The sequence below is a fragment of the Oncorhynchus gorbuscha genome, linkage group LG03 (assembly GCF_021184085.1).
Source record: "Oncorhynchus gorbuscha isolate QuinsamMale2020 ecotype Even-year linkage group LG03, OgorEven_v1.0, whole genome shotgun sequence".
Lineage (NCBI taxonomy): Eukaryota > Metazoa > Chordata > Actinopteri > Salmoniformes > Salmonidae > Oncorhynchus > Oncorhynchus gorbuscha.
In genome coordinates, this window is record NC_060175.1 from 74,145,605 (window position 1) to 74,161,317 (window position 15,713).

General features: G+C 44.7%; 1 protein-coding gene across 1 annotated transcript; it reads right to left on the minus strand.

Moving 5' to 3' along the window:
* Positions 1-216: 216 nt before the first annotated feature.
* On the minus strand, positions 217-1,416 carry LOC124023872 (the record flags this gene model as incomplete). Its single annotated transcript, XM_046338048.1, has 3 exons — positions 217-747; positions 878-1,141; positions 1,303-1,416. Coding segments are annotated over 3 exons (909 nt in total), but the record flags the coding sequence as incomplete, so codon positions are not given.
* Positions 1,417-15,713: the final 14,297 nt, after the last annotated feature.

The following is a 15,713-nucleotide window of genomic DNA, read 5'->3' on the forward strand; positions in this document are numbered from 1 at the left end:
CAGTTGGTCAGAGCATGCTCTGAGTACACGTCCTGGTAATCTGTCTAGCCCTGCGGCTTTGTGAATATTTACATTTACATTTAAGTCATTTAGCAGACGCTCTTATCCAGAGCGACTTACAAATTGGTGCATTCACCTTATGACATCCAGTGGAACAGTCACTTTACAATAGTGCATCTAAATCTTAAAGGGGGGGGGTGAGAGGGATTACTTATCCTATCCTAGGTATTCCTTAAAGAGGTGGGGTTTCAGGTGTCTCCGGAAGGTGGTGATTGACTCCGCTGTCCTGGCGTCGTGAGGGAGTTTGTTCCACCATTGGGGGGCCAGAGCAGCGAACAGTTTTGACTGGGCTGAGCGGGAGCTGTACTTCCTCAGTGGTAAGGAGGCGAGCAGGCCAGAGGTGGATGAACGCAGTGCCCTTGTTTGGGTGTAGGGCCTGATCAGAGCCTGGAGGTACTGAGGTGCCGTTCCCCTCACAGCTCCGTAGGCAAGCACCATGGTCTTGTAGCGGATGCGAGCTTCAACTGGAAGCCAGTGGAGAGAACGGAGGAGCGGGGTGACGTGAGAGAACGTGGGAAGGTTGAACACCAGACGGGCTGCGGCCTTCTGGATGAGTTGAAGGGGTTTAATGGCACAGGCAGGGAGCCCAGCCAACAGCGAGTTGCAGTAATCCAGACGGGAGATGACAAGTGCCTGGATTAGGACCTGTGCCGCTTCCTGTGTGAGGCAGGGTCGTACTCTGCGGATGTTTGTAACGCCAGGGTAGTGGGTTCGATCCCCGGGACCACCCATACGTAGAATGTATGCACACATGACTGTAAGTCGCTTTGGATAAAAGCGTCTGCTAAATGGCATATATTATATATTATTATATTATGTTGTAGAGCATGAACCTACAGGAACGGGCCACCGCCTTGATGTTGGTTGAGAACGACAGGGTGTTGTCCAGGATCACGCCAAGGTTCTTAGCGCTCTGGGAGGAGGACACAATGGAGTTGTCAACCGTGATGGCGAGATCATGGAACGGGCAGTCCTTCCCCGGGAGGAAGAGCAGCTCCGTCTTGCCGAGGTTCAGCTTGAGGTGGTGATCCGTCATCCACACTGATATGTCTGCCAGACATGCAGAGATGCGATTCGCCACCTGGTCATCAGAAGGGGGAAAGGAGAAGATTAATTGTGTGAGGTTATGACAGAGCCAAGTGACTTGGTGTATAGCGAGAATAGGAGAGGGCCTAGAACAGAGCCCTGGGGGACACCAGTGGTGAGAGCGCGTGGTGAGGAGACAGATTCTCGCCACGCCACCGGGTAGGAGCGACCTGTCAGGTAGGACGCAATCCAAGCGTGGGCCGCGCCGGAGATGCCCAACTCGGAGAGGGTGGAGAGGAGGATCTGATGGTTCACAGTATCGAAGGCAGCCGATAGATCTAGAAGGATGAGAGCAGAGGAGAGAGAGTTAGCTTTAGCAGTGCGGAGCGCCTCCGTGATACAGAGGAGAGCAGTCTCAGTTGAATGACTAGTCTTGAAACCTGACTGATTTGGATCAAGAAGGTCATTCAGAGAGAGATAGTGGGAGAGCTGGCCAAGGACGGCACGTTCAAGAGTTTTGGAGAGAAAAGAAAGAAGGGATACTGGTCTGTAATTGTTGACATCGGAGGGATCGAGTGTAGGTTTTTTCAGAAGGGGTGCAACTCTCGCTCTCTTGAAGACGGAAGGGACGTAGCCAGCGGTCAGGGATGAGTTGATGAGCGAGATGAGGTAAGGGAGAAGGTCTCCGGAAATGGTCTGGAGAAGAGAGGAGGGGATAGGGTCAAGCGGGCAGGTTGTTGGGCGGCCGGCCGTCACAAGACGCGGGATTTCATCTGGAGAGAGAGGGGAGAAAGAGGTCAGAGCACAGGGTAAGGCAGTGTGAGCAGAACCAGCGGTGTCGTTTGACTTAGCAAACGAGGATCGGATGTCGTCGACCTTCTTTTCAAAATGGTTGACGAAGTCATCTGCAGAGAGGGAGGAGGGGGGGGAGGATTCAGGAGGGAGGAGAAGGTGGCAAAGAGCTTCCTAGGGTTAGAGGCAGATGCTTGGAATTTAGAGTGGTAGAAAGTGGCTTTAGCAGCAGAGACGGAGGAGGAAAATGTAGAGAGGAGGGAGTGAAAGGATGCCAGGTCCGCAGGGAGGCGAGTTTTCCTCCATTTCCGCTCGGCTGCCCGGAGCCCTGTTCTGTGAGCTCGCAATGAGTCATCGAGCCACGGAGCGGGAGGGGAGGGCCGAGCCGGCCTGGAGGATAGGGGACATAGAGAGTCAAAGGATGCAGAGAGGGAGGAGAGGAGGGTTGAGGAGGCAGAATAAGGAGATAGGTTGGAGAAGGTTTGAGCAGAGGGAAGAGATGATAGGATGGAAGAGGAGAGAGTAGCGGGGGAGAGAGAGCGAAGGTTGGGACGGAGCGATACCATCCGAGTAGGGGCAGTGTGGGAGGTGTTGGATGAGAGCGAGAGGGAAAAGGATACAAGGTAGTGGTCGGAGACTTGGAGGGGAGTTGCAATGAGGTTAGTGGAAGAACAGCATCTAGTAAAGATGAGGTCGAGCGTATTGCCTGCCTTGTGAGTAGGGGGGGAAGGTGAGAGGGTGAGGTCAAAAGAGGAGAGGAGTGGAAAGAAGGAGGCAGAGAGGAATGAGTCAAAGGTAGACGTGGGGAGGTTAAAGTCGCCCAGAACTGTGAGAGGTGAGCCGTCCTCAGGAAAGGAGCTTATCAAGGCATCAAGCTCATTGATGAACTCTCCGAGGGAACCTGGAGGGTGATAAATGATAAGGATGTTAAGCTTGAAAGGGCTGGTAACTGTGACAGTTTAAAGGTCTTACTCACATCGGCTACGGAGAGCGTGATCATACTGTGGTCTGGAACAGCTGGTGCTATGCTTCAGTGTTGCTTGCCTTGAAGCGCGCATAGAGGTTTTTTAGCTCGTCTGTCAGGCTCGTGTCACTGGGCTGCTTGTGTCTGGGCTTCCCTTTGTAGTCCATAATAGTTTGCATGCCCGGTGTAGTACGATTCAATCTTAGTCCTGTATTGACACTTTGCCTGTTTGATGGTTTCTTCGGAGGGCATTGCAGGATTTCTTATTGAAAGTGGCAGCTCTACCCTTTAGCTCAGTGCGGATGTTGCTTGTAATCCATGGCTTCTGGTTGGGGTATGTACTGTTGGGACGAAGTCATTGATGCACTTATTGTTGAAGCCGTTGACAGATGTCGTATACTTCTCAATGCTATCAGATGATTCCCGGAATATATTCCAAACTGTGCTAGCAAAACAGTTCTGTACCTTAGCATCTGCATCATCTGACCACCTCCGTATTGAGCGAGTCGCTGGTACTTCCTGTTTTCGTTTTTGCTTGTAAGCAGGAATCAGGAGAATAGAATTATGGTCAGATTTTCCAATTGGAGGTCAAGTCGGGGCTTTGTAAGCACCTCTGTGTGTAGAGTAAAGGTGGTCTAGAGTTTCTTCCCTCTGGTTGCACATGTTACTTGCTGGAAGAAATGAGGTAAAACAGATTTACGTTTCCCTCCATGAAAGTCGCCAGCCAATAGGAGCACCGCCTTTGGATGTGCATTTTGTTGTTTTCTTATAGTCTTAAACAGTTCATTCTTTGTGCTCAGCATCAGTTGTGGTGTTCAATAGACAGCTACAAAATATATAGATGAAACCTCTCTTGGTAAATAGTGTGGTCTATAGCTTGTCATGAGATACTCTACACCAGGTGAGCAAGACCTAGAGACTTATTAGTATTAGATATCGCGCCCCAGCTGTTATTGACAAATAGACACATGCCACCACCCCTTGTTTTACCAGAGACAGCTGTTCTGTCTTGCCGATGCACAGAAAACCCAGCCAACTATACTAAAACCCAGCCAACCCAGTATATTATCCATGTGTTCATTCATTTAATGTCCCATTGGTATGAGCTCATCGAGTTTATTCTCCACTGATTTCATATTGGCCTATAGGACAGATGGTATAGGGCGGGTTACACACTCACCAACGAATTCTCACAAGGCACCCGGACCTGCGACCCCTGTATTGGCTTCTCTTCTTCATGACAATGACGAGGATTTGGGCATTGTCGTATCAGTAGTAAATTCTTGACTTCCGAATCGTTAAAGAAAAATCTTTGTCCAGTTCGAGTTGAGTAATCGCTGTTCTGATATCCAGAAGCCCTTTTCAGTTATAATTGATGGTGGCAGAAACATTATGTACAAAATAAGTTACAAACAATGCAAAAAAAAAAGGAAAAAAAGAAAGCACAATTGGTTTGTAGCCCGTAAAAAGGCAGGCAGCCATCTCCTCCGGCGCCATTATACTGTATATATATGTAAAGATATACAGTATATGTTAAAGATGTGAAGATCTTGATAGGAATACACTTTCTGCTAATACCCCCTCCTCCCTTCTCCAGACCATCTCTGGAGACCTCTCATTCCTTACTTCCCTCATCAACTCATCTCTGACCACTGGCTGCATCCACTCTGACTTCAGAATGGGCGGAGTTGCTCCCCTCAAGAAACTAACACTCGAATCATCTGAAATAAAAAACTATAGACTTGTATCCCTTCCTTCTTTCCTTTCCAAAACACTTGAGTGTGCTGTCTCTGATCAACTAACTTGTTGACACCGTGAACCTTCAAATCCTCCTCTCCACCCTCTCAGGATTGGGCGTGTCAGGCCTTGCACCCTCTTGGATTGCTCCTACCAAGGGACGTGAAGATGATCTGTGTCTGCAGCAAGGAACTCTCACTACTGGTGTCCCCATGGCTCGGTTCTAGGCCCTCTCCTCTTCTCTCTATAAACCATGTCACTCGGCTCCATTATATCCTTACATGGTCTCATCTATCATTGCTATGCAGATGACACTGCCTTGCAGATATCTTAGCTTAGGATGTCGGCTCACCACCTCAAGCTCAACCTCGACGAGACGGAGCTTCTCTTTCTCCCGATCATGAAGGCCTGCCTGATCAAAGATCTCTCCATCAAGGTTGACAGCTCCATAGTGTCACTCTCCCAGAGTGAAAAAACCCTTGGCATGACCCTAGCCAACACCCTGTCGTTCTCTGCAAACATCAAAGTAGTGACTTGCTCCTGCAGGTTCATGCTCTACAACATCTGTAGAGTACGACCCTACCTCACACAGAAAGCCACGCAAGTCCTAGTCCAGGCACTTGTCATCTCCCGTTTGGACTACTGCAATTCACTGTTGGATGGGCTCCCCGCTTGTGCCATCAAACCCCTGCAACTTGTCCAGCCTGGTTTTCAACCTTCCCAAGATCTCCCATGTCACCCCGCTCCTCCACACACTCCACTCGCATCCAGTCGAAGATTGCATCCACTACAAGACCATGGTAGTCTAGAATCGTCTTTCTATTTCGCAACAAAACCTCCGTTACTCACACCGCCAAACTTTCCCTAGTAAACCTGACTATCCTACCGATCCTCGACTTCGGCGATGTCATCACAAAATCTACTCAGCAAACTGGATGCAGTCTATCACAGTGCCATCCATTTCGTTACCAAAGCCCCTTATACCACCCACCACTGTGACCTGTATGCTCTAGTCGGCTGGCCCTCGCTACATATTCGTCGCCAGACCCACTGGCTCCAGGTCATCTATAAGTCTATGCTAGGTAAAGCTCCGCCTTATCTCAGCTCACTGGTCACGATAACAACACCCACCTGTAGCACGTGCTTTAGCAGGTATTTCTCACTAGTCTTCCCCAAAGCCAACACCTCCTTTGGCCGCCTTTCGTTCCAGTTCTCTGCTGCCAGTGACTGGAACGAATTGCAAAGATCGCTGAAGCTGGAGACTTATATTTCCCTCACTAACTTTAAACATCAGCTATCTGAGCAGCTAACCGATCGCTGCAGCTGTACATAGTCCATCTGTAAATAGCCTACCCAATCTACCTACCTCATCCCCATATTGTTTTTATTTACTTTTCTGCTCTTTTTTACACCAGTATCTCCACTTGCACATCATCATCTGCTCATTTATCACTCCAATATTAATCTGCTAAATTGTAATTATTTCGCTACTATGGCCTATTTATTGCCTACCTCCTTACGCCATTTGCACACACTGTGTATAGACATTCTCATTCCATGTATAACTCTGTGATGTTGTTTGTGTCGCACTGCTTTGCTTTATCTTGGCGAGGTCGCAGTTGTAAATTAGAACTTGTTCTCAACTAGCTTACTTGGTTAAATAAAGGTGAAAATATTTAATTAAAATGGTGTTTGCCTACAGAGCAGGAAGAGGGACTGCCCCTCCCTACCTTCTGCCACCTCTGGTCTCTTGGCCCTCCCACATCTACTGGAGGGTAGCTCCCTCTCAGCTCAGTCCAAGCTCTTCTCTGTGCTGGCACCCGAATGGTGGAACCAGCTTCCCCCTGAAGCTAGGACAGCAGAGTCCCTGCCCATCTTCCGAAAATACCTAAAACCCTACCTCTTCAAAGAGTATCTGAAATAGTCCCGTCCCCCCCTTTCAACTCTGAATTTGCTGGTAGCTACGCTATTGAGGAAACGTGTACTTACTATTCCTGTGATATGTGGTTGTCCCACCTAGCTATCTTAAGATGAATGCACTAACTGTAAGTCACTCTGGATTTGAGCATCAGCTAAATTATTCCAATGTATATGTATTACTCTTAATGCTAATGCTACTACTCTAGAGGGTAAATACCTATTTTTGTCTGTGATTTATGTTGGGAAATTACAGATACAGAAAACAGATACAGACCAAATACCAACATTTTCAATTGTTCACCCATAAATAATTTGTTGTGAATGATCTATTAGTTAATTAATTACTCACCTTGCTAAAGGTGATCTGAACTTACCCTAACAATTGAATTTGAAGACAGGATACAAAAGTAACAGGGCATGATGAACGTGTAGCACTAATAACCGCATCCTACTGCTAGCTTGCCTCTGAAGCTAAGCAGGGTTGGTCTTGGTCGGTTCCTGAATTGGAGGCAAGATGCTGCTGGGAGTGATGTTGGAGGCTCAGTATGAGGCACTCTTTCCTCTGGTCTAAGTAGATACTAATGCCCCAGGGCAGTGATTGGGGACATTTCCCTGTGAAGGGTGCCGTATTTTGGATGAGACTTTAAGTGGGTGTTCTGACTCTCCGTGGTCAGTAAAGATCCCATGGCACTTATCGTAAGAGTAGGAGTGTTAAGCCTGGTGTTAAGCCTGGTGTCCTGGCTAAATTTCAAGTCTGGACATCATACCATTATGGCTGTCTAAACATCCCAAGCTTGCAATTGACAAATTTCTCTCACCTGTGACTATTCCCCAGGTCTTTGCTGTACATGAGAATTTGTTCTCAGTCAACTTACCTGGTAAAATAAGGTAAAATAACAAAGGGACATAAACTGTTAAAGCTATGCACATTTTCTCCCCCACTGGCAGTGGTGCAACAAAACTGCGGTCGTAAAGTGAAACAAGCAGCTCTAATATATTTAATGCACTATGGAGACAAAGCCCGATAAGAGTCTCAATGTTTGCTCTTGTTGTTGATTTCTTGTCCACTTGTTTTCCTTCATTCACTCTGTCTCTTTCTGTCTTGAAATGGCTGAGGTTTTAAAGGGATGGTTATGTAATTTTTGCCCATTAAATGGAGGTTACCATGAGGCTTGAGTGCATTATTTCAGCTCACTTGATGGTAAAATAAATTGTTGGATTGCTATTCAAAGACTTGATATTGGAGAGGAAAGGAATTCATCAATGTAAAAGTCTGATGGAGAAAATGGTTTTCCATTGGATCAAGTTTCCTTAAGAGTGTAGAAATCAAATCAAATCAAATCTAATTGTATTTGCCACATGTGCTGAATACAACAGGTGTTGTATTACCTTACAGTGAAATGCTTACTTACAAGCACTTAACCAATGATGCAGTCTTAAGAAAATACCTACACAATAAATAGTTTTAAAAAAGTAAGAAAAATAAATAATTAAAGAGCAGCAGTAAATAACAATAGAGTTTTTTTTACAGGTGACACCGGTGTCGAGGTATTTGAGATAATTATGTACATGCAGGTAGGGTTGTCAAAGTGGCTATGCATAGATAATAAAATAAAGTAGCAGCGTAGTGTGGGGGTGGGGGTTGCAAATAGTCTGGGTAGCCATTTGAGTAGCTGTTCAGGAGTCTTATCGCTGTCGCTTGTGGGGTAGAAAATGTTAAGAAGCCTCATGGACCTAGACTTGGCGCTCCGGTACCGCTTGCCATGCAGTAGCAGAGAGAACAGTCTATGACTAGGGTGTCTGGAGTCTTTGACGATTTTTAGGGCATTCCTCTGACACCGCCCGGTATAGAGGTCCTGGATGGCAGGAAGCTTGGCCCCGGTGATATATTGGGCCCTAGTCACTACCCTCTGTAGTGCCTTGCGGTCGGAGGCTGAGCTGTTGCTATACCAGGCAGTGATGCAACCCGTCAGGATGCTCTCGATGGTGCAGCTGTAAAATCCTTTGAGGATCTGAAGACCCATGCCAAATCTTTTCAGTCTCCTGAGGGGGGAATAGGTTTTGTTGTGCCCTCTTCACAACTGTCTTGGTGTGCTTGGACCATGTTAGTTTGTTGTTGATGTGGACACCAAGGAACTTGAAGCTCTCAACCTCCTCCACTACAGTCCCATTCGATGAGAATGGGAGCGTGCTCGGTCCTCTTTTTCCTATAGTCCACAATCATCTCCTTTGTCTTGATCACGTTGAGGGAGAGGTTGTTGTCCTTGTACCACATGATCAGGTCTCTGACCTCCTCCCTATAGGCTGTATCATCATTGTTGGTGATTAGGCCTTCCACTGTTGTGTCATCAGCCAACTTAATGATGGTATTGGAGTTGTGCCTGGCCGTGGAGTCATGAGTGAACAGGCAGTACAGGAGGGGACTGAGCACACACACCTGAGGGGCCTCCGTGTTGAGGATCAGCATGGAGGATGTGTTGTTACCTACCCTTACCACCTGGGGGCAGCCTGCCAGAAAGTCCAGGATCCAGTTGCTGATGGAGCTGTTTAGTCCCAGGGTCGTTAGATTAGTGATGTGCTTTGAGGGTGCGATGGTGTTGAATGCTGAGCTGTAGTCAATGAATAGCATTCTCACATAGGTGTTCCTTTTGTCCAGGTGTGACAGGGCAGTGTGGAGTGCAATATATATTGCATCATTTGTGGATCTGTTGGTGCGGTATGCAAATTGGAGTGGGTCTAGGGTTTCTGGGACAATGGTGTTGACGTGAGCCATGACCAGCCTTTCAAAGCATTTCTGACTACAGACGTGAGTGCTACTGGTCGGTAGTCATTTAGGCAGGTTGCCTTAGTGTTTTTGGGCACAGGGACTATGGTGGTCTGCTTGAAACATGTTGGTATTACAGACTCAGACAGGGAGAGGTTGAAAATGTCAGTGAAGACACTTGCCAGTTGGTCAGCGCCTGCTTGGAGTACATGTCCTGGTAACCCGTCTGGCCCAGCGGCCTTGTGAATGTTGACCTGTTTAAAGGTGTTACTCACATCGGCTGTGGAGAGCATGATCACACAGTCGTCCGGAACAGTTGGTTCTCTCATGCATGTTTCATTGTTACTTGCCTCGAAGTGAGCATAGAAGTTGTTTAGCTCATTTTGTAGGCTCGTGTCACTGGGCAGCTCTCGGCCGTGCTTCCACTTTGTAGTCTCTAATAGGTTGCAAGCCCTGCAACATCCGACGAGCGTCGGAGCCGGTGTAGTACGATTCAATCTTGGTCCTGTATTGATGCTTTGCCTGTTTGATAGTTAGAATCTCGCTCCTTGAAAGTGGCAGCTCTACCCTTTAACTCAGTGCGAATGTTGTCTGTAATCCATGGCTGGTTGGGGTATGTAAATACAGTCACTGTGGGGGGGGACGTCCTTGATGCACTTATTGATAAAGCCAGTGACTTATGTGGTGTACTCCTCAATGCCATCGGAGGATTCCCGGAACATATTTCAGTCTCTGCTAGCAAAACAGTCCTGTAGTTTAGCATCTGCTTCATCTGAACACTTTTTTATTGACCGGGTTACTGGTGCTTCCTGCTTTAATTTTTGCTTGTAAACAGGAATCAGAAGGATAGAGTTATGGTCAGATTTGCCAAATGTAGGGCGAGGGAGAGCTTTGTATGCGTCTCTATGTGTGGAGTAGAGGTGGTCTAGAGTTGTTTTCCCTCTGGGTGCACATTTAACATGTTGATATAAATTCGGTAAAACAGATTTAAGTTTCCCTGCATTAAAGTCACAGGCCACTAGGAACGCCGCCTCTGGATGAGCATTTTCCTGTTTGCTTAAGGCAGAATACAGCTAATTTAGTGCGGTCTTAGTTCCAAACTTGCTCTGTGGTGGTATGTAAACAGCTACGAAAAATACACATGAAAACTATCTGGGTACATTGTGTGGTCTACAGCTTATCATAAGATACTCAATCTCAGGCCAGCAAAACTTTGAGACTTCCTTAGATATCGTCCACCGGCTGTTGTTTACATAAATGTATTGGCCTCCGCCCTGTGTCTTACCAGAGGCTGCTGTTCTGTCTTGCCGATGGAGTGTATAACCCGCCAGCTCTATGTTCTTAATGTTGTTGTTCATCCTGACTCGGTGAAGCATAAAATATTACAGTTTTAAATGTCCCTTTGGTAGGATATATGTGCTTTCAGTTCGTCCCATTTATTTTATAGCGATTGAATGTTAGCTAGCAGAACGGAGGGCAAGGCAGATTAGCAACTCGTCGCCTGGTCCTCATAAACACCCTGTTCTTTTGCCTCGAAATCTCTGTTTCCTTCTCCGGTGAATCACGAGGATCGGGGCCTGGTCGGGTGTCAACAGTATATGCCTCGCGTCCGACTCATTGAAGAAAAACCAAAGCTTTATTAGCACTATCTTGCACTGTAAGGACATGTCATTAATTTCCTCATAAAAAAACAGGGTGGACAAATTGAACGTACATCTATGCTGAACATCACTGTGAGAACAATAAATACTTTAATAAAATATTGCAATGAGAGTTGTTCAACATTCTTTGGGAACAACAATATCCTTTTAAGAGTCATTTCACTTAACTCCCCTCTCCTTCTCTACCTCCCTCCCTCTCCCTCTCTCCATCCCTCATCTTACACACACACACACACACATTTTGAAGGGTGATGCCATTTCCACTGAACACAGATGCTGGGGGAAGGGGGGGTAAATCAATCATATTTGATTGCATGGTGATGTAGATCATGTTCTCTCCCACCACAGCTTAGAGAAAAGAGACCACATCACCACTATTCATCATTCTCTACACAACGGCCACAGTTTTCACTTATCGAAACCTTTCTCTTTACGTGCATAAAACCCAATGAAATTAATTTAATCATGAAACCCTTCTCTTTGACATTCATATCGGGTTGATTGCAAACCAAATACACATTACTCACACACATCCCTGTTTGCTCAAATATCACACAAACCCATTGAATGCCACGGTGATGTACCACACAGACACGTATGAAAACAAATTATTCCCATACAGAAAATATACATGAACTTAAGGTCTGAAAGCCACAGCTGCTTGGCAAGCGCAAACTCCTTTAGTCTTTTATCTTCTTCTGTAATGTGCACAGGTGCTGCTTAATTCAATTGGAGAACGTTGCCATGGTTTTGCATTAATATATTTCCATGTTACCATTACCACTGTTGTCATGGAAATCATAGGACCTATTTAAACCGAATACAAAGATGGTTTGTATGGGGGTATTGCACTCTCTCGGTCTTCGTGTCAAGTCACATGGTATGCAACCAGATTTAAAGCTTGACTTCACTTGTTGTTTTTTACTGAAGCGAATTCACTGTCGTTGAAACTGAGACTGGAATTCAATCAAGCTTTAACTGATGTGCCTTGACAAAAATCATATTGTTCCTTCATCAAGTCATGCAGGATATATGTTTCCCCATTATTAAAAACACACAAGGTAGGACTGCAATTATACGACAGTGTTTATAATCTCAATGTTCACTCTCATGTCAGTCAAAACAATATTCACAAATCTCCCATATTGGTTCATATTGACTTATTTAATACTGGATTTTTTTTGTATGACCCTGACTGAATGCATTTGGATTCACACTGAACAAGCGACCACAACTACAAATAAACAAAGCTAAAAAGGTTTTGCTAAAATTAAATTGAGACTTCATAAAATGAAGAATCATTATGGTGATCCTTATTTATTGTATATATGTTCTACCATACCTACGGTATGTCACTGTACACAACGAAGACAGATATATTGTTTAGTCAATTAAAGTAATATTTTATTGTTACAAAATCGATACCTCTCCACATAGCTACCATTATTGGTTCATTCAATGCATGTAATGTATTTTCAGGAACCATGTTGTGTAGGATATAGCATTTTCTCCTGCAAAAAGGAGGTTGATGAATGTTTTTGTCTTTTTGAGTATGCTCATGGAATATCACCTAAGCTACAGTCAGTCACCTCGTCATCTCTTTATGCTTTGTTCACCATGCACTGCAACCTAGTATACTTGTATCTAGTAAAAAAAACACAAAGTACGTTTACTTTCTTTTACTTTTTTACATTTTGGTCATTTAGCAGATGCTCTTATACAGAACGACTTACAATCAAAGTACCCACATACTTTACTCCTTGCTCCAAAATTGGAGTGGAAATACAGCAAGAGTCATAACAGCAAGAGGCAGCAGGTTGGTAGCTAGGTTGGTAGCTAGGTTGGCGCTAAAGTAGGACCACTACTGGGGCTGGGGCTCAGTCCCATCTATGACTGCCTGTTGATAGGGTAGTGGAGCAACTGAGGCATCCTGCCACATGGCTGGTAGGCTTACAGGGTCGACTGTGTTTAACTAACTTGACAGAACGTGCTCTCACTTTGGAGAGGTGGCTAGCATGTCGGTTTGTAGGTAACCTAACGTAGCAGGCGTGAAATAAACGCATGTCAGTGTTTGCTTAATTCTGGTCCTGGCGAGAGAAAAACAGATGTCTGGGGAGGTCCTCTTCTCCACTGTTCAACCAATCCAGTAAATGTGGAGGAAGAGTTAAGATGGAGTGTTGCCTTGTTATCACAGAAATACTGGTTAACATCCAAAAAACGAAAGTCGCATCACAGGCTAGTTGGAAACCCTCTTCCCATTTCCCCTGAACACTGGATGCATTCGGTTGTTCCTGACCCGCTAAGGTCTGAAGGTTGTTGAATTGTGTGCAGATGTAATGACCCCTTTTCCTTCCAAGTGGAGATATAACTCTGGAGGCACAAACTGGGGCCTATTTTCTGTAAAGGATAACCCCAGTGGGCAAAGGGAGTCCATTAAAGCCCACACTTGGACTGTTTATGGGCTTTAGAATAGGCTAGCTTGACTTCCTACAACTAGAAAGAGACTTTCAACGTGGGTTAACACTCGATCTGATTGAATCGGGGCCTTAGTGCAGTTTGGTAAGAAGAGGGTAGTAGAATCTTGCCATCCTAAGCTGCCAAGCATTTTGAATATGCTTGCTCTCTTTCCCTCTGTCTTTCTCTTGCACACGCACACACGCACGCACGCACGCACGCACGCACGCACGCACGCACGCACGCACGCACACACACACACACACACACACACACACACACACACACACACACACACACACACACACACACACACACACACACACACACACACACACTCCAAAAGGCAGACATACTCTTGTGTTTCAGGCTGATATTTATCTCTCTTTCCTTCATTTTGCTGATAATGAAAAATCTCTGAAACGAAACTTGACACTCTCTGAAATAGAACACACAGCATTCTGTTATTCTTATACAAACACAATGTGACAAGATGGTTACTCTCTCTCTGCAGTGACAGTTCATTCCGGACTAGGGAAAATGTCAAAAATGTTTAGGCGCGCATGAATGGAGTTAATTACAGTCCTCTAGGCTGCCTCCAACTCTGCCACTAATGGTACTGAGCTACAGATAAAATTCCATTTACAAGAATGTTTTAGCTAAAGATCTCATTTACGCAATATTACATATTTACGCTGATGTAATTACATTGACAGTGTTTATCTTCTAAAAGAAGGGCAATTCTGCTGCTGTTAAGATCACCATTCTCTTAAAATGTATTTTAGATTTGTCATTACAGTTATCCTTATCAATTTCATCAGAATCAGCAGTAGTAATGGGAAATAGCAGTATTGTTGTTGATGATTTTGTTGTAGAAGTGTTTGTAGTACCACTGTAAGCAGAAACAACAGTGCTAGTTGCAATGAAAATAAATTGTCGTAGGAGTGGTTAAATTTGTAATTGTTTGAGCTTCTACAATCAGGAAGTCAAAGTTCTGCAAGTTTTACTACCAATAGAAACAACCATACTTTTGCTGTCATAGACAAGAACATAGTAACATAGTAAACAAAAATCAGGGAAATTCAAATTATTATGATATGTTATGTTTGATATGGTTACCAGTGGTCCTCAGTGCCTTTTAAGATAAGGGAGGACATTTTTTTTCCATGAGCATGACCTTATTTCTATTGTAGTTTATTGGATGGCTGTCATTCATATTCCATTCATGCAGTTCAATGTAACAGTGACAGGTTTAGGCTACTACATGATACTCAAATTTCCCAATACCCATCATGAGGTTACTACAACCTAGTCCAACCTATGAATGAAAGTTTACAACGTAGGTGCACACAGGTCGAGAGAAAATGTTGTACACTCTTGCCTGCATCTAGCTGATCTAGGGTGTAATCATTAGTCCAACAGTTGCAAATGGGAGTTTCTATTAGACAATAGTTTTTTTTGTTCCGTTTGATTCTGTTTAAGAAACGTTTTTTTTTAAACAGAATTGGCTGAATGAATACACCCCTGACCAACGGTATACACAGTTCACTTTCATAGCAGTTGTAACTCCCTCCAGTAACCACGAGCACAACTGTTCCTTGATTTTAACTGCCGGTTATATTCTGTAGGTTTAGTCAGAATTATCACCTTCTGTGAGAACTATAAAATAAATGAAAATACAGTTAAGCACAATCTTACAACTTTCTTGTCCTGTGAGTGACTTATTCGCGTAAATCTGAAGTGCTTACATACAGCTGAAGTCAGAAATGTACATACATCTTAGCCCAATACATTTAAACTCAGTTTTTCCCAATTCCTGACATTTACTCCTAGTAAAAATGTCCTGTCTTAGGTCAGTTAGGATCACCACTTTATTTTAAGAATGTGAAATGTCAGAATAATATTAGAGATAATTATTTATTTCAGCTTTTATTTCTTTCATCACATTCCTAGTGGGTCAGAAGTTTACATACACTCAAGAAGTACTTGGTAGCATTGCCTTTAAATTGTTTAACTTGGGTCAAACGTTTCGGGTAGCCTTCCACAAGCTTCCCACAATAAGTTGGGTGAATTTTGGCCCATTCCTCCTGACAGAGCTGGTGTAACTGAGTCAAGTTTGTAGGCCTCCTTAATCGCACACGCTTTTTCAATTTTCTATAGGATTGAGGTCAGGGCTTTGTGATGGCCACTCCAATACCTTGACTTTGGAAGTATGCTTGGGGTCATTGTCCATTTGGAAGATCCATTTGCGACCAAGCTTTAACTTCCTGACTGATGCCTTGAGATGTTGATTCAATATATCCACGTAATTTTCTTTCCTCATGATGCCATCTAT